We start from the raw sequence: 23,170 nt of genomic DNA, 5'->3' as shown, positions 1-23,170 counted from the left end.
AACACTGCCTCCTCTTCATTCTCTTCCTCTTCCTCCTCCTCCTCCCTACCACCACCACCACAACCACCACCACCATTATCATCACCATCATCCTCATCCTCATCCTCTCTCCTCATCACGGAGCTCACCTCTTAAATGCAGGTCTATTTTGACAAACTCTGTGAAGCATCCAGAGACTTGCTTTATCATTCACCTGTCCACAACCACGATAAAGCTTCAGGAGCAGACTCATTTCTGGATGAAGGTTGTTCCTTGTCATCAGCAAAGTTGAAATACCATAATACCTAGCTGTGTGTCATGGGGAAATGGCTAAGCTTCTCTGTGCCTCATGTATCTTGTCCATAAGGGACATTTAATAGAAAGTAGGTCAGAGAACCATCACAGGAGTCACAGAGTATGAGTGACAATCTCTATGTCCTTGTTGTCACTGGAGGGAATAAGCACCAAATGGAAGTTCTGTGAACACTGTCACATTCAATGCAGTTAATTATTTATCGATCCTTAGCTCCTGCCCTTTCAATTTGTGTGATGAAGGTGGAGGTGTCCACCTGTCCTTTGTAGTTGGTCAAATAGAGACTTAGGGTAAGGCTTCTTCTCTGTCCTGAGTAGGAGTGTTAGCGGGAGAGGAGCTGCTCTGACCCACAGGCCCCATGCAGCTGCAGGGCTGAGGTCTCCACCTGTGCCAGATCTGTATGGGGTCAGGAGACTCTGCAGGGGCTGTGGATAGCTCTGCCCAGAGGAAGGCAAGAGTAAGGCAGAACTGGGAACCAAACATTTCAGATGCTGCAGATAGACCCAGGGCAGCAGGTTCACTTCTTAGTCCTTAAGGGTTGGCCTGTAAACTTGCATAGTATCATCATGACTGAAAGGCTGAAGGTAGACATAAGCAGAGCCTAAGTTAGAGCCTCACTGCTGGGCCCAGGCTTTTGGGTTGACAGATACAGGGGAGAGAGCAGGCACAGGGATTAACACAAATTTCAGGTCAGGAACCTGAGCTAGAGCTGCCAAGATGACAGGGAGTCTGACACTGACCAGCCATAGGCTTCTCTGCATGAGGCAGTCACAGATTTAGTCAGTGTCACTGTCTAGTCAGGCATGCCTCAGCCAAGCAGAGCATGGAAGCCAAAATGTGCAGACAGACATACAGGCTCAATTCCCAGCTCTTGGAAAGGGGCCCTTTCCCCATTTGAGAAGTTCTGGTCTCACTTGGGATTTGTAACTTTGGCCATGAAGAGGGCAATGTGAGTATTTATGTCAGAGATAATTATCAGGAATGGCCTCTTGAAATATATTGTCATAGAATAGATTTTTCCACAACGTAGATTAACTTTGACTCCTGTGGCAGCAGCTGCTTCTGTGCCTGTCTCAGTCACATCCAGCACAGCCTTGTGGACCACCTGTGGGGAGAGAAACACATCACAAACTGAAGACCAGGGAGGGCAGGAGAAGGATCTTGAGCTAGCAATGAGTGTTGGCCTCACCTGCTCATGAAGTTTTTGTTCCTTCCCTGAGCTCTAAACAGAGATTCCCAAGTCTCTGCTCAGGCTGTGAGATGAGGCAGGCCCTGGCTGGCTCAGTGTCTGAAACAGGGATGCCCTCAAACCACTACAACAGCAGGACAGGAGTAGGCAATGCCAGCGTTTTTATTATGTTCCTTATGTTTAGTGCTGCTATTCTATGTGCCTGAGAAGAAGTCCTGGCTGCTGCAGTGAAGTTGAGGCTGGGCATGCTTTGTGCCTGCAGTGGATTGTGGGTGGCACCTGCAGTGCTGCACAGGTTGGTCCCCATGTGATCTAACACCCAGCATAGGCACTTCCTCACCTTGGGTTCCTTGGTGAGGTTTAGTCCAAGGGTCAAAGTAGGGACTGGGTGTGTGCTCTAAGCATGAATATCTAGCTTGGGATTAAGCTCTCCCGAGAATGAGGGAAACAGAAATACAGGTCTTGTCACACATGTGCCAATCCCACATGCCTACATGCCCTTAACCATACACATTGATGACCAAGCTGAACCATTCCATGTTTCTTGTCTTACCTGAGAGACTCTCAGATCCATGGTTCCTGTAATTGCAGACAGGTCAGCCTGCATGGAGAAGACTTCCCTGATGCCCAGCACGGGAAGGACGTGCTCAAGGCTGTAGTCATTGGAGATGGAGAACTTAGGCAGGTGGAGCTCACTTATCCTACTGAGAATGAAAGAGAACCAAATAGTCCATGGATCCTGTGGCGCCTTCAGTCTACTGCATAGCTGGTCTGCTCTCCACAGACAGCCCTCTCCCTAGAGTGAAGCCCTCTTCCCACTCATGACTACATGACTTAACTTTGCTCTCCCTAATGCATTAATTACCCGTCAGTGCCTGATAGTGTGAACAGTAAACAGGCGTCCTGACTTGGTGCTGGGTGTTCTTTGACTGAGATTGCTTTCCTCCAAGATCCACAAATGCAGCCCTTCCCTGACATGAAGCCCTCTGACATCACCTAAGGAGCCTTCTGTTTAACATAGGACCCTGCATCAGACTCCAGCTGTCCTTATCCTCTGACACTCCCCCTAACAAAACACTTCTCACCAGTGAGGAATGAAATAAAGATTCGCTGTATTAGCATTCCCACACTGTCCCTTCCTCAATTGCAACAAAGCCCAGAAGGATAAGATTTTTTTTTTTGGAATTTAATCTCTGATAGACTCTGAGGGTCTATGTTTAGCTTAGCATGTAGTAGGTCTTCAAGTCACCATTCAATGAATGTTGAGTGAATGATGGATGAGAGGATGAGAGGACTCCATGGGGCACAGCTGAGTCTCAGAGCTCATCTCCTGTTAATCACAATCCCTGTGGCTTACAACTCTCAATCATTTCCATATAATTTACAGGCTATTAGAGAGGGGGAAAAACCTCATCTCACTGTGTGAGATTGTCACATATTGTGAAGAACAAAAACCACAGTAAAATCAGGCCTGAAACACCTGAGACAGTGGAGGGAACTCAATTCAACTTCACCTGTCCCCTGCTGACACTTTAACAATTACACAGGCTGTAAGTGAGACTCTGAGGTACTGGGATACTAGATATCAGGACAACAGCACTAAGGGAATCCTAACCAGGTCTGGGTCCTGTGGGTATGCACCTGGGTTTCAGAGAGTTCTTCCACTTCCTCAGGGTCTCTGGATGCAAGCTGGTTTCCACCTGCTGCATCTTGCCCTGGTCAGGGAGAATGAACAGGGCACTGGCATTTCCTGTGTACTTCAGCTCTACCACAGAGCAGGACAGCTCATCATCCCGGAAGTAGGGTGTAGTTAGTTCCTCTATTTTCATCATTGGCACCTTCACAGACCTCTTCTCATCCAAGTAAAACTTGGAATTAAATGTATCACGGGGGTCAAAGGGCATCTTCCATTTGCCTAAATGTGGAGCAAATCATCAGATTGTAACACTAGCACAGAGAGCGCACCTCCATGCTATATGGCACCCACTGCTGAGTCCTGACAGCTGTCAATATACCTTCAACAGCACAGTGTCCCTTAGTAGTTTTATAATGATTAGAAACCCCTTGGAAGACACAGAACTCTGAATGAGAAAGGATTCACAAGATTAGTTTGCAAAGAACAACCTCTAACCCTCAGCCTGGAGAATTGAGGTTCTGAGAACCAGGTGTATAAGCAAGGGATGAGAGTGCAAATGGTGAGCCTGGAGCCTGGAGCCTGGAGCCTGGAGCGAGATTGGGATCCTGTTGTCCTTAGGGGAAGCATGTCTAGAAGGTATTGGGAGAGAAGAGAAGAGTTGAGTTCTCCCTCTCTGAGGTCTCTTAACTGTGCAGGGTGGGAACCACATTGTTGGAAGGCCGGACTGAGAGCCAAGCGTGGGCTTAGTGTGAAGCCCCTGGGTCCTGTAACACAGACTCGGTTTTCCAGGAATCCATTGATAGTGCAGTTAGTAAGGCATGGGTAATGTGTGTTTTCCACGAATTATAACTATATCTAAAAATCTTAGAGAGGTAAGGACTGTGTGTAATAAAAATTACACAGCCATTTCTGCAAGGCTTCCCAAACCTACTTTACAACGGGCAGCATTAAGGACACAAGTTACCTCACCAAGTTCCTCTCGCTCCACTCCCAGGCAGTGACCACGCCCACCTTTAAAGTAGATATAATTCACCAGCACCATCAACGTGCTCTTATCCAGGTCTGAGATGAGTTCCTTGATCTTCCCCTGGGTCTGATTGCTCACATAGTCATTGATGAGCTTTTTGGCCTGGCAAGGCTGCAGGAAATCTGCTGTGAAGGCCTCAGCCTGGTACAGAGCCCTTGCCTTCTCCTTGAACTCTGCCAGGATCTGCAGGTGCTTTTCAACAAACAGGGCACTGCCTGTGCTGATCTGTACCTGGTCCCCTGGCTGACTGAGAAGGTCTAGCAAGTACCTAAAGCCCTGGTGGATGTCTGGTTCAGGGGTCTCTGTGAGGTTGAACTTGAGACCTTCTAGGATTTCCTTCAGGGTGTTGCTCTTTGCTCCCAGGGACAGGAGGGCCAAGGCAGTGAAGATGCTGAATGGGGAGAAGACAACATTTTCATCTGGATTCTTCAAAACCAGCTTCCTGTAGAGGCTGAAGGCAAAGTCAGTGTTGCTGGAGGCCACTGTTAAACTGTCCCCTGATGTGATATTTTCTTGGACTTCATGGACTGCCGTGTTCCTTTCCAAGGTGACATCTGGGCATCCAAGGACAGCAGGGGAGACACCAGCCATTACTCTCTTCTCCTGTGTGAAAGAAATGATCCTTTTATAGATGAGAACCAGTGTTGTACTGACCATCACCTAGTTCTCTTATCTGGCCTGTTTTATACTTGGTTGCCTCTGTAACCTTCATAGAAGATGCTCTGGCCTCTCTAATGGCAGTAGCATGTGCCCTGCTTCCTTTACCAGTGTAGGAACTCTGTTACTGTAAACACGTTCCTAATAGAGAACCATTATCCAGAGAAATGAAGAGACTGCCAGGGTCACCATGAAAGGAAGAGAAAAATGTGGGGCTGTGCACCAGCCTGTGTTATATTAAAGTCTCCTCTCACGTTTTTAGATTGGCATAAGGATTCACTGGGAGGCAGAAACCATCTTCCATTGCAATTGTGTGCCAACACCTCAGCACCCCCCTTTAGTCTGGACTCAGGGAAGGAATCTCAGGCCAGTTAGGTAGGACAGGACCCACCCCAACCTATAGGCAACCTGTCCAAAAAATGTCATTGCACTGAGCTGGATCCAGTGCGTGTTTCTGGGAATTCGGATGTCAATTGACAGGAAGGACTGAAGATTTCTGCCTCAGTGTCAGAGCCTTGGAACCTCTGAGAACAGGTGCCAATTAGAAGGACCAATCGTGGAAGGTTCTTTTACTCCTACCAAGGTACCACCTGGTAGTTTATACCTTAGCTCAAAAAGGCTTTCTGATGGGACGAAAACTGAGTAGAGCCTAAATCTATCCCTCCGGGATCATATTTTATTCTTGCTTTGAGGATTTCTGTGTAGTAGCAATCCGATGAGTAGACATCTCTGGGCAACCTGTCAAAAGGCACAGGTTACATAATTAGTAATAATATCTATATTATATAGTATCTTCAACATGGGAGTGAATGTGATAAATGTCCAAAGGGCCATCTCCTCCATACACACATGTCCTGGGAGTTGCAGGCACCATGAAAGACTACAACTGATGGCTTGTGATCTTTTTAAAGACAGGGCTCCTTTTCAGCTTCTGCACAGATTGTAGGAGAGGTCAGAGGAAATGCAGATGCCATAGGGTGGAAGGGGGAGGGGGAGAGAGAGGAGTGGACAGGAAAGAGGACAATGGGAAAGGAAAAGAAAGAATGTGGAAGTGGAAGACAGATGGGCTGGTGGATGGGAGGCTGAGGGGATAGGATGAAGGAGCCAAGGGGAAGATGGGGTGGAGAAGAGACTGGGAGAGTTAGGAAAATGGACAGTAGGGGAGAAAGGTGTTTGGGCTTTTCCTCATGTCCCCAGGCACTGGCATGCCTGCTGAGGAGCCAGGGTTTTCAGCCACCTTCACTGTGTCAGACTGAGGCAACCATTTCTTTGGAAAAGCATCAGATAATACTTGATTTCAAGGTTATTTCCACAGAACACAGGCTACTCTGTTGGTGGAGCAGTGAAATGAGTCAGTAGCTGAGCAGTTGTCTTATCCCCCTGTCTAGGACAGAGTGTGGCCCTACTTTCTGCTCCATGGAATTTACAAGGGGAGTGGGGTCCCTGAACCTAAGGCCTCTGCAGTCTGGTGGGAGCATGGCAGTGGTGCTGACTCTGCAAATGGACTCTAACAATCCTGTCCCCTCCTGGCTTCTACATCAGCACCTGCATTAGCAAGGTCTCAGTATGGACCTGTGGAGGGTCAGAAGGAGCAGGCTCCATTTGCTTTCCAGGGCATAGCTCATGGCACCAGCAACTTCCATAGCCATGAAGACCCAGATAAGAGTGAAGATGTTCAGGCACTGCAGAAATGTTCCTGGAGTCCAAACTCATGCCCCAGATAAAAATCCTCACCCTCCCCAAACCAAAACCCTTGGTCATAGACAATACCACACAGCCTGTGAAGCCTTCTTCTGTCCCCAGAGAGAAGGTATCAGGGCCTTACCTGCAGAGCTGAGCCAGCTGCCAGTGTCTGTGATAGCTGGCTCCTGGTGGTCAGAGTTGCTGCCTTCCTGGTCTGTTGTTCTCTCCACTGCATGCCCCCACCAAGGACTCCTCCCACTTCTTAGGAAATGCTGATGAATACAAGCTGTGCTCTGGGCTCTGATGGGAAAAGGACAGACTGGGTGATTTCTGGGAACAAGCACTTACAGGTTTTATCTTGCAGAGCCATTCCCTGCTGGGAAAACCCCTTACTGTTCTAAATACAAACCAATGGGTGAACTAGTGTGGCTACCATGCCTATAACTGTTCAAAGGAGACTGTGGAATAAGGATGTGTAGTGAAGGCAAAAAGACAGAGCACAAACACAGACCACATTTCCCCAGGAGATATAAAGCTAACACTTGTCTGGTGTTTCTAATTCACTTCAAAAAGAAAACCATTCTGTGTCCATGCTAGCACATTTTTATAGGGAAGCTTGCACATTAATAAACACATTCCTCAATGTTGACAGGCTTTAGCCTGCTTCTATATAAGTGTCCTGTCATGCTAGAATGGGTACATAAAAAACAGAGACATGCTTTGCACTGTTTGGCTATCTGACATCTGAAGGGAAGCTGCCTGTGTCTGGCAGTGGAGGAAATCTGAAAGGTGTCTTTGTCTGCAGAGACTGACTGGCTGTTGACAGTTTCAGTTCTGTAGAGAGATTGGAGCATGGCAGGTCCTGACAGAGGCTCATTATCACCTTATCTTGTGATAAGTTCTACCTCTATGGAACACCCATGCATTACCTGCCTGTGTGTCAGAAATGACACCTGTGACAATAGGATCTATTAACTTAGCAACCAGCTAGCTGCAACCCAGGAGCAGCATGGAAGCAGATGATGACTTGAGTCTAGAGAGAAGCTTTCCCCATGCTGATGCAATTGACTCTCAGGTATCCACCCATGCCTCTTAAACTTGCCCAGGTTTGTGGCTTTCTTTCTTTTGTAAAGTCATAATGATTTTGTAGAAGTGATTCCTCATTGAACATGGAATTTGGGTGATGGAAATCTGTGTTCTCTGACAACTGTCATGCAAACTGGCTCTAGAATGAAGTATCCCTTACTCTTTTTAGGATGAGAGCTGTGGATTTTTTGTTAACAGTGGGGTGAGGGATTCACCAGCATGTGTTTGGTCCAAAGCTGCAGTCCCCAAAATGGAAGTGCAGGTCCTAACAGGGAGGATTCCTGATGCCTAAGGAAAGCCTCAAGTTGGCTCTACACACACCAGGAAAGAAGATGGCCAATGGTGTATTCTTGTTCACCAGGAGGAACGTTAACATTGCCATAAATATCAGCTACTTCAGGCAAGGGACCTAGTTCCTATTCCACGCAGATAGCCTGAATCATCTCAAAGCACCCTACACTGCTGTCATTTCAAATCTTTTTTCTTCTTTCAGATGTTGCTTCTTCTCTCTGCCTGCAGGCATGAGAGAGAGAGAGAGAGAGAGAGAGAGAGAGGGAGGGAGAGAGGGAGAGAGAGACAGAGAGAGAGAGAGAGAGAGAGAGGGAGAGGGAGAGAGAGAGAGAGAACCTTGCCAATGTGATTCCCAATAAGATCTCCTTCCTACCCACAGACTTTAATTTCTTCACATTCTTTGCTTACATTTTGTTCTGAAACCAGGGAAAGAACACTGGGCACTTTCACAGGGTCCTATCCACCCTAACTGAAGTGTCACTTTTGAGACTCCTGGGTGTTTCTGCTGAATTCTGCTGGCTCCAGTTATCTACAACATTCAACATCAAATTTTAGAGTTGGTTGTTCCAGCTCTTTCCCTTCCACAGTGCTGGCTAGGTTCACATTAACTTGAAACAAAGTGTGGTCATCTGACAGGAAGGTATCTCAGTTGACATTTGAACCTGTGTCTCAGTCTGCAGAGCATTTTTTTTAGTGATTTATAGAGTGTGCCCAGCCCATTGTGCGTGGTGGATTCCCTGGACTAATGAGCCGGGGTCCTGTAAGGAAGGAGGCAGAGGAAGCCATGTGAAGCAAGGCAGTAAGCAGCAGCTCTGCATGGTCCTGCACAGGCTCCTGCCTCCAGGATTCTGCCTTGTTTGCCTTCCTCCCTGATTTCCTTCAGTGATGAACGTTGTTGTAGAAGTATAAGCATCAGCAACCCTTTCCTTCCCAACTTGCTTATTGGTCATGGTGTTTCATCATAGCGATAGAAAAATGAATTAATGTCTCCTCATACCCTGTCTATATGTCTGTCCACTCCTACGATTTAATTTAGTAGCTGCATCCTCTTTGTATGTCTCCCTCATTGGATCACTAGGGCCTGCTTTCTCTCTGTCTGGACTCCTGGATCCTATTGAAGAAAAGTCCGGTGGTTTCCTCAGCTTTGTTATACAGGACACATCCCATCCCTGGCACTAACCAAATCTTTAACTTTCCCTCTGAAACACCCCAAGCAAGTCTACTTTGCAGCCTGGGGTCTGTTTTATTAAAGCCTGAACTTGTCTTTGGCTCTACTCCCTGAGTCTGTACACTTTTAAAAAGATCCATGTGATTCCTTCACTGTCACTGAGATATGTCTGACCAAGCCAGCTCAGTCAGCCTACAGGTTCTCCAGGGCAGGAAAGAGGATTCAAAAAAAAAAAAAAAAAAAAAGAAAAGAAGAGAAGAGAAAATTAGACAACATAGAAACATCATCCCAGCCACTTCTGAGTCTGCGGTGGCTTTATTTTTTTCCCAATCTGTTCTTATACCATTTTAATTACATGTAAGCAATAAGGTCAAGCTGTACCATAAACACAAATAGTCAAGGAACAAGCAAAGCAATACACAAAGTCTGTCTGGTGATCACTGCTTCTAAGGGCTTAACAGGATGACCAAGATATCTGAACCTACTTCCCTATCCTAGCCTAAACTTATATTCTTGCCTGTAGCCTACTTCTTTGTTCTAGCCTAAAAATTAGATTCTTGCCTGAGCTTACTTCCTTGTCCTGGCCTAATGTTATATTCCTTCCAGAAACCCATTTTTTTTGGGGACAATGTCAAATTCTTACAATGGGGCCCCAAAATCTCTCCACACATTCTGTAACCCTATCATGTGCAAGAGGAATTTGACACTATGTATTGTATCATTTGCTTCTTGTCAATCTTCTGGAACCATCTGTCCCCTCATTCCCATTGCTCTAATGTACCAAGTATATCCTGTCTCAGGACCGTGGCTCTTGCTGTCAGTTCCTGAGAACCCAGGTTCTGAGTCCATTGCCATTCTGTGTCAGTTGCTCATTCCCTTGAACTCTCAGGTCATATGGAGCTGCCTCACTTCTGCTCTTGCTGTCTCCCTGGTTGTTTTCCTACATGCTTCTTGAATGCTGTGTTGTGTTGGTCAAGCGATCCAAGGGAGAAGGTAAGTCCACATGGAGGTACTCTTCATGCACATGTTTCCCATGATTGGCATTGAGTGGTTGCAGATGTCCAAGCTGGTTCATCCACCAACCTTTGGATATCTTATTCTAGGTATCCATGCCCTTGCCTCAGATGACAGTCACTTCCCTGACCTATTTCCATCTCCCACTATCATAAAGTAATTCCCCTGTTGTAGTGGTTCATCTGTGATTGGCTTATTTATTGCCAGAAGTTGCTGTCATGCCAACATGTTCCCTGATATTCTTCCATGTGACCCTGGGCAGTTTGTCACTTTCTGGACTTAAGTTTATATCAGTGTAGGAGGAGCAGAGAGAAGCTCAAGTCCTAAAAGCTGAGGTTGCTGGGAGCCTTATGTTTTCCCAGTCTCCTCCATCAAAAGGCCTGGTCTGTTCCCATTTGTGTGTGACCATCTTCCTCAGGGGATGTCCTTACTTGCTGATAAGATATAGACTTCATTCTCACTACATTAACATTCAAAAGCTCTTCATACACATGTTTATGAATTCATTTACACATTTCTGCATTCATTAATTCACTGCTGCTCTGCATCTAGCTATGACATGTATGCAGAGGATATGAAATGGGCCACAGTTGCTGGCCTTGAGTCTTAGGTTCCAGAGGTGGGGACAGACACATAGAAATTGTGATGGTGTGATACCTGCTCCATTGTCAGGCTGATGACAGACAATCTGAAGTCTAGATTCATATACAGTTATTATTTCTTTTGTTTCACTGTGAGTTTTGTTAAGGCTTCTGGTTGTGGACAATGCATACTTCATGGTCCCTAAATTTCTAAACTGAGCTGAACCTGCCTGTGCACTGAACTAATGAAAAGCTGCTCAGCTCCCCCACTGAGCCCCTTTTTAAATGGAGCATCAAGAGTCAGGGCAGGAGCCATGGTAGCCTGCATCTTCCTGGCAGCATCTTAACGGACAGCTGCCTGTATCTGTTCAATTATTGGAGGTGGCAGAGGGATGATCAGAGCCCTGAGAGGTTAATGCAAATGCAGGTCACTTGAGAGAAAAGACCAGAGGCAGGCAGGAGCTCCAAAGGCAGGCTGCCCTGAGGAGAATCCTCTCTGCTGAGAAGTGTAAAGGAAATGAAAGAGAGGTGCTTCAGCAAGTGTGGGCTCATGCTGGAGGTTCTCAGCAGTGGGGAAGCCTGAATCACTGTTCCCTCCTTCTATTCCCTTTGGTGTGCTGCTGGAGAGCACGTGTAGTTTTGGTATGGTGTGTATGTGTGTATGGGTGTGTACAGGAGTGTGAGTTGTGTTGGACTGTGTCCTATTCAGCTAGCTGGCCATCTGCGGATGCACATTCCCTTGTAGCAAGTGTTTTCGTTGAAGCTTCGAAGGAGCTAAAAAGACTCAACAGGCCAGCATGGCCCTGACACTGATGTTTGTCCACAGAGAGGCAATGGGAAGCTGGAATTCTGTATGTACTGAAGTTGAGTGTGGGCTGTACATGGCTGAGAGTCCCCAGCACAAATATGCAGAGGACAGTAGACCTGACCTGCTTTTTCAGAGGAGAGCTGGGTAGCAGGGCTTAGCTAGGTAGACAGGGTTAGTGTTCAGGGTGAGGGTCAAAACAACCTCTCATCTGCTGTTTAATACACTCTCCAGCCTCAGTTTCCCTTCCTGCCTCCTCTCTGCTCCAGCATGACATGTAGGTCACATTTAGTGACACACACACATACTGAGTAAGTAGAAAATTGAGACAGCCACCCTCTTCTGGTTTCCCTTTCTGCACAGCACATTGTGGACGCCTGCTGCTCATTCCTGGGACTGACATGCCTTGTGTCTAGGGAGCTCCATGGCTGTTAAGTCATGTCCTACCTGTGCATCCTGTGGGCTCTGGTGCTTTTAACACTATGATTGCAGGTTGTATATCAATCTAGTGATGGAGAATATCAGTCAGTATGACCTGACACTTGGATGCAGAAAAAGGAGTTTGTATTTTAGGGAAGAGGATAAACCTTAACCATTTCATCCCTGGTCCTTCCTCAGCCTATTCGGGTTAGGGATGTAATAAAAGTGACCTGGCGGACTAAGTGTAGAGAGGAGTGTGTGAGCCAGGTGTCCTGTTCTTCCTGCTATTCTTGCCAGCAGCCCTACACACACACACACACACACACACACACACACACACACACACGCACACACACACAAACATATATGTATGTATATATATGTATATATGTATAATGTGTGTGTATGTGTATATACACATATATACATATATACACACACATATATATGTATACACACACACACACACACACACACACACACACACACACACACACATATATATATGCTTGAATTCTGGGCCTGAAATATACTCAGAAAACAGCCTACCACGGAGTCATTCCTTTTTTTTTTTGGTTTCTCTGTGTAGCCCTGGCTGTCCTGGAACTCACTCTGTAGACCAGGCTGGCCTCGAACTCAGAAATCTGCCTGCCTCTGCCTCCTGAGTACTAGGATTAAAGGAGTGCCCCACCAAGCACAGCTACTGAGTCATTCTTGAGCAGGTGCGTAACGTGTGTCTGTGTGTTTGTGAAAGTGCATGTGTGCATCCATGTGCACAGCCCTCTTCTTACATTTCCTTTTGATTCAGTGCCTCACTATCTTGCCCTACTGATCTTAAACTCACTCTCAGATATTTCATTTCCTCCTTGACTCAAAAGGAGGAGTAGATGACATGTTAGTAAAGCAACTTCTACTTGTGCTCACAGTGAAAGGGAAAACCAATGAAGTGGAAAGAAGGGAGTGCAGCTGGACTGATGGTGACATAGAGGATCTCGGGTCCCCTCTCTCAAGGCTCTGGTCGAGCTTGGTGTTTGGTCCACATATCATGTTGTATTATTGTTCCCATTGCCCAGCATCACACTCAAACTTCACATGCAGCAGCTGGGTCTTTCCTCTACTGCCCATCCCTTTTATATCCTTAATTCTCAGAGAACCTCCCTCCCCACAGGGCCCACATTTCATTCTTGCCTGGATGGATTTCCAGTGTCTCATTTCAAGCCATGTTAGTCATTGCTGTACAGATTTCATACCCATTGATGAGTCACCCCCCCACGCTCTGCTCCCCAAAACTCCATATAACCATTACAACACCCTTTCTATTAATGAATTCCCCTGTTCTGAATATCACATGTCTATGGGTTACGTGACACAGGCCCTACTGGGTCTGACTTCTTTCCCTGTGAGCATATTGACAGGCTCACACACAAGGAAACAGGAAATGTCACCTCCATCATTTGTCTAATGTAGTAATAACTTATGGCCTGAGCAAGCTCTGCTCTTCCATGCATCTGTTGGGACTTGAGTCACATGCCCTTTGCCAACTATGAGAAGCATGGTGGATGGTGGTAGCAATGCCTGTCATGTCCTTGCTTCCTGTTCCTCTGAGTACCTGTCTACAGTGTGATTGCTGTATCAACCTCTCCAAAGATGCTGCAACATTCTCCATTCCTACAACTGCACAAGAAGGCCTGGAATTCTAGCCCTGCAACCATATATCATGGGGAGAAACAAGTTCTTATCTTATGTCTGCATTTTGCATCATTTTCTGAGATGTAGCTGGAGGGGTTGGGATAGTGTGAGAGCAGAAGTGGCATCCAGGATGTTGATGGTCATTATAACTATTGCCGGCACTATTAATCCCTATTCCATAGTCCTGCATGCTAATCTTTCCTGTGTAGACCTGAGACCTTGTCAGTGATCTCTGTCAGGTAGTTGAGTTAAAACCTCAAGGTGATATGTGAGAGTTTCATTAGATCCAGTGGGAAGGACTGTGTTTTTGAGGTTCCATCCCTCAGTTACTTCCCCTTGTTACATTTTAAGAAGTGGATGCTTAGCATGTAGAAGGAACTGAGTCTCACAGGAAGATCCCAGGTGTCAGCCTTAGGGAACTATAATGTGTCCTATCTTTTCCCCTCCACACTCTGTCACCTCTATTGCACATTGGGCCTCTACCTTTAGAGGCTTCTTCACCATGACAAAATTTTGGTTTCAAGAGGCATGGTAAATGTCAGCCCTGAAGGGATGATGAAAAGTAAAGGCAGATACCTAGGTTCTAGACTCCTTAAAGAGATGGACTCAGACTTTGGCCACAGGTTGCATACCTACCGAAGGGCCACATGAGATTTATTCAAACCTAGGCTTCTTAGACACCTTATTAGAGGTGAAATTGGATGGAGGGACACAGCTGGGTCCTGTCACTACTAATGGAGTGTATGTGGTTTCTAGATCAGGTCCTTGACTGTTAGGCACATTGTCATTGTGGGGACAATTGGCTGCACTCAACGGATGGTCTGTTCTTCTCTCACATCATGGTTCTATGTGTGGTATCTCGGTGTTCACTAGGAAAAGAATTCTGTATGTGTGTGGTTCTCTGCTGACCACAGGTCCACCTGCCATTGTGTGGTCTCAGGATTCTTGAAGCTCAGGTGTGTCTCCACCTGGATGGACAGCTTTCCTTCTGTCTGCAGGCCTCTGGCTGTGTTTCCAGGCTCACAGGATTCTCCATGGTCACCCAGCACCTGACCCAGATGCACCTTGACCTCCTCTCCTCCTCTGACTAGTTACTTACCTGGCTCAGCCCTTGAGCTCTATCACCCACTGCTCTCTCCAGATTTGACCTGCTGTTCCTTGATGATGTTCAGTGATGATCCCCCTGAACCCTGCTCCACACAGTTCTCTGCATTATAGCCACACATGTTGTAGTGGTGTGATAGGAACAGTGGTTTACTCCTGCACAGCTCCCTGTGTCTCTAAGACATTAGAGGACCACATGGGGCTAGGTTATATACTATCTAGTTTATGGCCTGTACTTTTCCAAAATCTACTTCATTTCTGATTCTAAGAAATAGCTCCATTGAACTTTGCCGTGAACAGAATTCTCTTTTTGGTCATCTGACTACCAAAACTGCCTCCTCTTCACCCTCCCCCTCCGTCTCCTCTTCCTCACATACACTACCACCACCACCACCATCATCATGATCACCATCATCCTCAACTTCTGTCTTCATCACAGAGGTCACGCCCTATACCCAGGTCTTTTCGGGTGCTCCCTGTAACCATCCAGAGCCTTGCTTTATTATTCACCTCCCCACTTCCACTCAAAAGTCTCAGGAGCAGACTCACTGCTGGATGAAGGTTTTCCCTTGTTATCAGCAAACTTGGAATACCATAATACCTAGCTGTGTGTCATGGGGAAATGACTACAATTCTCTGTGCCTCAGTTTCCTTATCCATAAAGGGACTCACAATAGCATGTAGGTCAGAGGGCCATCAAAGGAGTCACAGAGTGTGAGTGATAATCTCTATGTCCCTGTTTTCACTGTAGGTTATAATCGTCAAGCAGAAGCTCTGTGAACACTCTCACATTCAATGCAGTTATATGTTTATTGATCATTAGCTCCTGCCCTTTCAATTTGGGTGATGAAGGTGGAGGTGTCCACCTGTCCTATGAGGTTGGTCAATTAGAGACTTAGGGTTAGGCTACTTCTCTGTTCTGAGTAGGAGTGCTAGGGGGAGCTGCTTTGACCCACAGGCCCCATGCATTTGCAGGGTTGAGTGCTCCACCTGTGCCAGAGGTGGGCAGGGCCAAGAGATTCTGCAGGGGCTATGGATAGCTCTGCCCAAAGGAAGGCAAGACTAAGGCAGAACTGGGCGTCAAGTGTTTCAGATGCTGCAGATAGACCCAGGGCAGCAGGTTCCCTTCTTAGACCTTATGAGTTGGCTTTAAACTTTCAAAGTCCCATCATGACTGAAAAGCTGACAGCAGACATAAGCAGAGCCTAAGTTAGGAGAGAGCCTCACTGCTGGGCCCACGCTTTTGAGTTGAGGCAGATACAGGGGAGAGAGCAGGGATAGGGAATAACACAAATTTCAGGTCAGGATCCTGAGCTAGGGCTGCCAAGATGACAGAGAGTCTGACACTGACCAGCCATAGGCTTGTTTCTCTGCATGAGGGAGTCACAGAGTTAGTCAGTGTCACTGTCTAGTCAGGCATGCCTCAGCCAAGCAGAGCATGGAAGCCAAAATGTGCAGACAGACAGACATACAGGCTCAATTCTCAGCTCTTGGGAAGGGGCCCTTTCCCCATTTGAGAAGTTCTGGTCTCACTTGGGATTTGTAACTTTGGCCATAAAGAGGGCAATGTGAGCGTTTATGTCAGAGATAATCATCAGGAACGGCCTGTTGAAATATATTGTCATAGAATAGATTTTTTCACAACATAGAATTAATTTGACCCCTGTGGCAGCAGCTGCCTCTGTGCCTGTCTCAGCCACATCCAGCACAGCCTTGTGGACCACCTGTGGGGAGAGAAACACATCACAAACTGGAGACCAGGGAGGGCAGGAACAGTGTCTTGAGCTAGCAATGAGTGCTGGCCTTACATGCTCATGAAGTTTTTTGTTCCTTCCCTGAGCTCTAACCCTGGATTCCCAAGTCTCTGTTCAGGTTGTGAGATGAGGTAGGCCCTGGTCAGCTCAGTGTCTGAAACAGTGATGCCCTGAAACCACTACAACAGGAGGACAGGAGTAGGCAATGCCACCGTTTTTTATTATGTTTCTTATGTTTAATGCTGCTATTCTATGTGCTAGAGAGGAAGTCCAGGCTGCTGCAGTGAAGTTGAGGCTGGGCATGCTTTGTGCCTGCAGTGGATTGTGAGTGGCACCTACAGTGTAGCACAGGTTGGTACCCATGTGATCTAACACCAAGCATAGGCACTTCCTCACCATGGGTTCCTTGGTGAGGTTTAGTGCAAGGATCAAAATAGGGACTGGCTGCATCATCTCTGTAGGTGTATCTAGGGTGGGATTAAGCTCTCCCCACCATGAGGCAAACAGAAATACAGGTCTTGTCACACATGTGCCAATCCCACATGCCCACATGCCCTTAAACATCCACATTCATGACCAAGATGAACCATCCCACATTTCTTGCTTTACCTGAGAGACTCTCAGGTCCTTGGTTCCTGTGATTGCAGACAGGTCAGCCTGTGTGGAGAAGAGCTCCCTGATGCCCAGCTCAGGAAGGATGTGCTCCAGGCTGTTGTCCATGGAGATGGAGAACTTGGGCAGGTGGAGCTCATCTATCCTCCTGAGAATGAAAGAGAACCAAACAGTTCATGGACCCTGTGTCTCCTTCAGTCCACTGTATTGCCTGGACTCCTCTCCCTGGACAGCCCTCTTCCTATAGTGAAGCCCTCTTCCCATGTATGCCTACATGACTTGAATTTTCTCTCCATAATGCATTAATTATCCATCAGTGCCTGAGAGTGTGACAAGTAAACAGGTATCCTGACTTGATGCTGGCTGTTCTTTGACTGAGAATGCTTTCCTCCTAGATCCACAAATGCAGCCCTTCACTGTCATGGGGCCCTCTGACATCACCTAAGGAGCCTTCTGTTTAACATAGGACCCTGGATCAGACTCCAGCTGTCCTTATCCTCTGACACTGCCCCTCTCACCTCACCACTTCTCACCAGTAGGAATTAAATAAACATTCACTGTATTGGCATTCCCACACTGTCCCTTTCTCAATTACAATGAAGTCCAGAAGAGAAGATTATCTTGGACTTCAAACTCTGATAGACTCTGAGGGTCTATGTCCAGCTTGGCATGTAGTAGGTCTTCAGGTCACCATTCTATGGATGTTGAATGAATGACTGATGAGGGTATGCGAAGGCTCCAACAGGCACAGCTGAGCGTCAGAGCTCATGTCCTGTCAATCACAATCCCCCGTGGCTTACAACTCTCCATTCACTCAAGACTCCAAGTATTTATAGCCTGTTAGAGAGGGGAGAACCTCAGCTCCCTCTGTGAGCTGGCCTCATATTGTGATAACAAAAACCACAGTAAAATAAGGCCTGAAACACCTGAGACAGTGGAGGGGACTCAATTCAACTCCACCTGTCCCCTGCTGACACTTTAACAATTACACAGGCTGTAAGTGAGACTCTGAGGTACTGGGATACTAGATATTAGAACAATAGCACTAAGGGAATCCTTGCCAGTTCTGGGTCCTGTGGGTATTCACCTGGGCTTCAGAGAGTTCTTCCACTTCCTCAGGGTCTCTGGTTGTAAGCTGGCTTCGACCTGCTGCATCCTGCCCTGGTCAGGGAGGATGAACATAGCACTTGCATTTCCGGTGTACTTCAGCTCCACCACAGTGCAGGACAGCTCATCATCCCGGAAGTAGGGTGTGGTCAATTCCTCAATTTTCATCATGGACACATTCACAGACCTCTTCTCATCCAAGTAGAACACGGAATTAAATGTGTCATGGGGGTCAAAGGGCATCTTCCATTTGCCTAAATGTGGAGCTAATCATCAGATTGTAACAGTAGCACAGAGACCACACCTCCAGTCTATATGGCACCAACTGCTGAGTTATGACAGCTGTCAATATACCTTCAACAGCACAGTATCCTTTAGTAGTTTTATAATAATTAGAAGATCCTTGAGAGATACAGAACTATGAATGAGAAGGGATCCACAGGCTTAGTTTGCAAAGAACAACATCTAATGTCTACCCCTCAGCCTGGAGAATTGAGCTACTGAGAACCAGGTGTGTAAGCAAGGGATGAGAGTGCAAATGGTGAGCCTGGAGCCTGGAGAGAGATTGGGGTCATGTTGTTCTTAGAGGGAAACATGTCTAGAAGGTTTGGGAGAAAAGAAAAGAGTTGAGTCCTCCCTCTCTGAGGTCTGTTAATGTGCTCCTCAGTGGGAACGAGTTTATTAGAAGGTCGAACCGTGGTGGCTATAAAACACCTGGGTCCTGTAACCAAGACTTGGATAACCAGGAATCCATTGACAGTGGGCTTAGTAAGGCATGGGTAATGTGTGTGTTCCAGGAATTATAACTATATCTAAATATCTTAGAGAGGTAAGGACTGTGTGTAATAAAAATTACACACCCATTTCTGCAAGGCTTCCCAAACCTACTTTACAACAGGCAGCATAAAGGACACAAGTTACCCCACCAAGTTCCTCTCCCTCCACTCCCAGGCAGTGACCACGCCCACCTTTAAAGTAGATGTAATTCACCAGCACCATCAACGTGCTCTTATCCAGGTCTGAGATGAGTTCCTTGATCTTCCCCTGGGTCTGATTGCTCACATAGTCATTGATGAGCTTTGTGGCCTGGCGAGGCTGCAGGAAATCTGCTGTGAAGGCCTCAGCCTGGTACAGAGCCCTTGCCTTCTCCTTGAACTCTGCCAGGATCTGTAGGTGCTTTTCAATAAACAGGGCACTGCCTGTGCTGATCTGTACCTGGTCCCCTGGCTGACTGAGAAGTCTAGCAAGTACCTAAAGCCCTGGTGGATGTCTGGTTCAGGGGTCTCTGTGAGGTTGAACTTGAGACCTTCTAGGATTTCCTTCAGGGTGTTGCTCTTTGCTCCCAGGGACAGCAGGGCCAAGGCCGCTGAGATGCTGAATGGGGAGAAGACAACATTTTCATCTGGATTCTTCAAAACCAGCTTCCTGTAGAGGCTGAAGGCAAAGTCAGTGTTGCTGGAGGCCAGTGTGAAACTGTCCCCTGATGTGATATTTTCTTGCACTTCATGGACTGCAGTGTCCCTATCCAAGGTGACACATGGGCAGCCAAGGACAGCAGGGGAGATACCAGCCATTACTCTCTTCTCCTGTGTGAAAGAAATGATCCTTTTGTAGATGAGAACCAGTGTTGTCCTGACCATCACCTAGTTCTCTTATCTGTCCTGTTTTATACTTGGTTGCCTCTGCAACCTTCATAGGAGATGCTCTGGCCTCTTTAATGGCAGTAGCATGTGTCCTGCTTCCTTTACCAGTGTAGGAACTTTATTACTATATCCACTTTCCTAATAGAGAACCATTATTCAGAGAAATGAAGAGACTGCCAGGGTCACCTTGAAAGGAAGAGAAAAATGTGGGGCTGTGAATAAGCCTAAGTTATCTTAATGTCTCCTCCCCTTTTCTTAGATTGGCATAAGGACTTACTAGGAGGCAGGATCTGTCTTCTGTTGCAATTGTGTGTCAATACTTTATCACCTCCCTTTAGTCTGGACTCAGGGAAAGAATCTTGAGCCCGTTGGGCAGAACAGGACCTACCCAACCTACACTTAACCTGTCTATGAAATCTCATGGCACTGAGCTGGACCAAGAGCATATTTCTTGGAGTTGGGATTTCAAAGGACAGGAGCATTGTAGGTATCTGGCTCAGTGTCAGAGCCTTGAGACCTCTGAGAACAGGTACCAATTAGAAAGACAAATAGTGGAAGGTTCTTTCACTCCTGCCAAGGTACCACCTTGTAGTTTTTACCTCAGATCTAAAAGGTTTTCTGGTGGGAAGAAAACTGAGTGGAGCCTAAATATCTCATTCCTGGACCATATTTTATTCTGGCTTTGAGGATTTCTGTGTGGTAGCAAGCAGATGAGTAGACTTCTCTGGGAAACATATCAAGAGACCCAGGTTATATAATTAGTAATAATATATGTATTATATAGAAACTTCAACATGGGGGTGGATGTGACAAATGTCCAAGGGGCATCTCCTCTATACACACCTGTCCTGGGAGCCACAGGCGCCATGAAACACTAAAACTGATGGCTTGTGATCTTTCTAAAGAGGCACTTCTTTTCAGCCCCTGTACAGACTGTAGGAGAGATCAGAGGAAATTCAGATTCCATAGGAGTGAGATTGGAAGGGAGAGGAGTGGAGAGGGGAGAGGACAATGGGAAAGGAGAAAAAGGAATGTGGGATTGGAAGGGAGATGGGTTGGAGGAGGGGAGGCTGAGAGGATAAGATGAGGGAGCCAAGGGGAAGATGGAAAGAAGAGACTGGGAGATGTAGGAGAAAGGAGAGCTGTCCTTGTAACGTCTCGCCAGCAAAACACACTCGGACAACCGGATCCTTCTACAGCAAAGCTTTTTATTGCTTAATCTCAGGAAGACCCCGAACCCGGAAAATGGTGCTGCTTATATACCCCTCCGTGTGGCGTGTCAGCATCTGATTGGTTGCTTGCCCATCACCCCATTGCTATGCCCCGGCTTGCACGAATTTACTCTTGCACCTGCACACATTACTTGTTTAGCAGTTAGGCACTACGGAAGCCAGCGCCATCTTGTAATGGCGATTGCTCCTGGCTCTCCATAGAGAGCAGGGGAGGGAGGTGTTGAAGCTTTGCCTCATGTCCCCAGGGCACTGACATGTCTGCAGATGTACAGGGTCTTCATCCAGCTTCACCATTTGTCAAACTGAGGCAACCATTTCTTAGGAAAAGCCCCAGATAATACTTTATTTTAAGATTATTTCCCCAGAACATAGGCTAGTCTGTTGGTGGAGCAGTGAAATGAGTCAGTGTCTGAGCAGGTGTCTCATCCTCCTGCGTAGGAGACAGTGTGGCCCTGCTTTCCAATCCATGGAATTTACAAGGGAAGTGGGGTCCCTGAAACTAATGGCTCTGCAGTCTGATGGGAGCATGGCAGCCGTGCTGACTCTGCAGAGGATCTCTGTAACAGCCCCGTCCCTTCCTGGCTCCTACATCAACACCTGCATTAACAAGGTCTCAGGATGGACCTGTGGAGGGTCAGAAGGAGCAGGTTCCATTTGCTTTCCAGGAGCGTAGCTCATGACTTCTGCAGCTTCCATAGCCATGAAGACCCAGACAAGAGAAGAGAGTGTTATGCAGTGCAGAAATGTCCACAGGATCCAAATCAGGGCCCCAGATAGAAATCCTCACACTCCCCAAGCCAAAATCTTAGGTCACAGACAGTACCACACAGCCTGTGAAGCCTCCTTCTGTCCCCAGAGAGAAGGTATCAGGGCCTTACCTGCAGAGCTGAGCCAGCTGCCAGTGTCTGTGATAGCTGGCTCCTGGTGGGCAGGGCTGCTGCCTTCCTGGTCTGTTGTTCTCTCCACTGCATGCTGAATTATTTATCCCCACCAATGACTCCTCCCAGTTCTAAGAAATGCTGATCCAGACAAGATGTGCTCTGGATTCTGATGGGAAAGGAACAGACTGGGTGTTTCCTGAGAACAAGAACTGACAGCTTTTATCTGGCAGAACTATTCCCTGCTGGGAAAGCCCCTAACTGTCCTAAATAGCATACCAATAGGATGAAGTGGTGTGACTTCTGTGTCTCTAATTGTTCAAAGGAGACTGTGGGATGGGGATTTATAGCTTGCCTGCACAGACCACATGTCCCCAGGAGGGATAAAGCTAACATTTGTCTTGGACTGTCTAAGTCACTTCAAAGAGAAAACAATTCTATACCCATGCTGGCACATTTCTATAGGGAAGCTTGTACATTAATAAACACATTCCAAAATGCTGACAGGCTTTAGCCTGCTTCTATATAAGTGGCCTGTAATGATAAAATTGGTACATAAAATAATAGAGACATGCTTTGCACTGTTGTCTATCTGACTTCTGAAGGGAAGCTGCCTGTGACTGGCAGTGGAGGAGTCTTTGTCTGCAGAGACTGACTGGCTGTTGGCAATTTCAGTTCTGTAGAGAGATTGGAGCATGGCAGGTCCTGACAGAGGCTCATTATCACCTTATCTTGTGCTAAGTTCTACCTCTATGGAACACCCATGCATTCTTCTGCTCCTGCTGTCTCCCTGGTTGTTTTCCTATATGCTTCTGGAATGCTGTATTGTGTTGGTCATGCTTTCCCTGGGGGAAGGTAAGTCCACAGGGAGGTACTCTCCTGCTTCATGGACATCTTGTGTCCCATGATTGGCACTGAGTGGTTGCAGATGTCCCAGCTGGTTCATGCACCCAACTTTGTGTATCTTATTCTAGATATCCATGCCCTTGCCTCAGATGACGGTCACTTCCTTTACCCATATCCATCTCCCACTCTCATAATGTAATTCCCCTGCAGTAGTGGTTCATATGCGATTGGCTTATTTATTGCCAGAATTTGCTGTCATACCAACATGTTCCCTGATATCATTCTTCCATGTGACCTTGGGCAGTCTGTCACTTTCTGAACTTCAGTTTATTTCGGTGTAGGAGGAGCAAAGAGAAGCTCAGGTCCTAAAAGCTGAGGTTACTTGGAAGCCTCATGTTATCTCAGTTTCCTCCATCAAAAGGACAGGTCTGTTCCCATCTGTGCATGACCATCTGC

General features: G+C 46.8%; 1 protein-coding gene, 1 non-coding gene and 1 pseudogene across 7 annotated transcripts; 1 reads left to right on the top strand and 2 right to left on the bottom strand.

Annotated features, from left to right (window-relative positions):
* Window positions 1-331: 331 nt before the first annotated feature.
* Window positions 332-6,796, bottom strand: Serpina3i (serine (or cysteine) peptidase inhibitor, clade A, member 3I). Of its 5 annotated transcripts, NM_001199940.1 has the most exons (6): window positions 6,627-6,719; window positions 5,406-5,539; window positions 4,129-4,747; window positions 3,123-3,396; window positions 2,035-2,185; window positions 476-1,397 (listed from the first exon to the last, which is right to left on the bottom strand). In NM_001199940.1, the coding sequence occupies exons 3-6, from the start codon at window positions 4,733-4,735 to the stop codon at window positions 1,203-1,205; spliced, it is 1,227 nt and encodes a 408-aa protein (NP_001186869.1). In that variant the 5' UTR covers window positions 4,736-4,747; window positions 5,406-5,539; window positions 6,627-6,719; the 3' UTR covers window positions 476-1,202. The 5 variants fall into 5 exon arrangements, with proteins under 5 accessions (XP_017170641.1, XP_006516195.1, XP_017170642.1 ...); XM_017315152.1 differs by lacking the exon at window positions 5,406-5,539 and having other exon boundaries at window positions 332-1,397; window positions 4,087-4,747; window positions 6,627-6,796; XM_006516132.3 differs by lacking the exon at window positions 5,406-5,539 and having other exon boundaries at window positions 332-1,397; window positions 2,035-2,182; window positions 4,087-4,747; window positions 6,627-6,796.
* Gm51267 (predicted gene, 51267) lies at window positions 588-635 on the top strand. The gene has a single exon (NR_162781.1). It is a non-coding gene; the product is annotated as a predicted gene, 51267 (primary transcript).
* An 8,639-nt stretch (window positions 6,797-15,435) lies between the features above and the next one.
* Serpina3h (serine (or cysteine) peptidase inhibitor, clade A, member 3H) lies at window positions 15,436-21,945 on the bottom strand (annotated as a pseudogene). Its single transcript, NR_033450.1, has 5 exons — window positions 21,869-21,945; window positions 19,084-19,701; window positions 18,096-18,369; window positions 17,006-17,156; window positions 15,436-16,366 (listed from the first exon to the last, which is right to left on the bottom strand). The product of NR_033450.1 is annotated as a serine (or cysteine) peptidase inhibitor, clade A, member 3H (transcript).
* Window positions 21,946-23,170: the final 1,225 nt, after the last annotated feature.

This window comes from Mus musculus, chromosome 12 (assembly GCF_000001635.26).
Source record: "Mus musculus strain C57BL/6J chromosome 12, GRCm38.p6 C57BL/6J".
Classification (NCBI taxonomy): domain Eukaryota; kingdom Metazoa; phylum Chordata; class Mammalia; order Rodentia; family Muridae; genus Mus; species Mus musculus.
Note: the sequence above shows the minus strand (reverse complement) of the source record. Positions and strands in the feature narration are given on the sequence as shown.

What these genes read in the sequence shown, in the direction of transcription:
- Serpina3i (XM_017315152.1), bottom strand. Translation starts at nt 6,719, where the DNA reads ATGCAGTGGAGAGAACAACAGACCAGGAAGGCAGCAACTCTGACCACC. An exon ending in AGTGGAGCGAGAGGAACTTG is followed by an intron (nt 3,397 to 4,086) that starts GTGAGGTAACTT and finishes CTCCACATTTAG; the next exon opens with GCAAATGGAAGATGCCCTTT. An exon ending in AAGAACTCTCTGAAACCCAG is followed by an intron (nt 2,186 to 3,122) that starts GTGCATACCCAC and finishes TTTCATTCTCAG; the next exon opens with TAGGATAAGTGAGCTCCACC.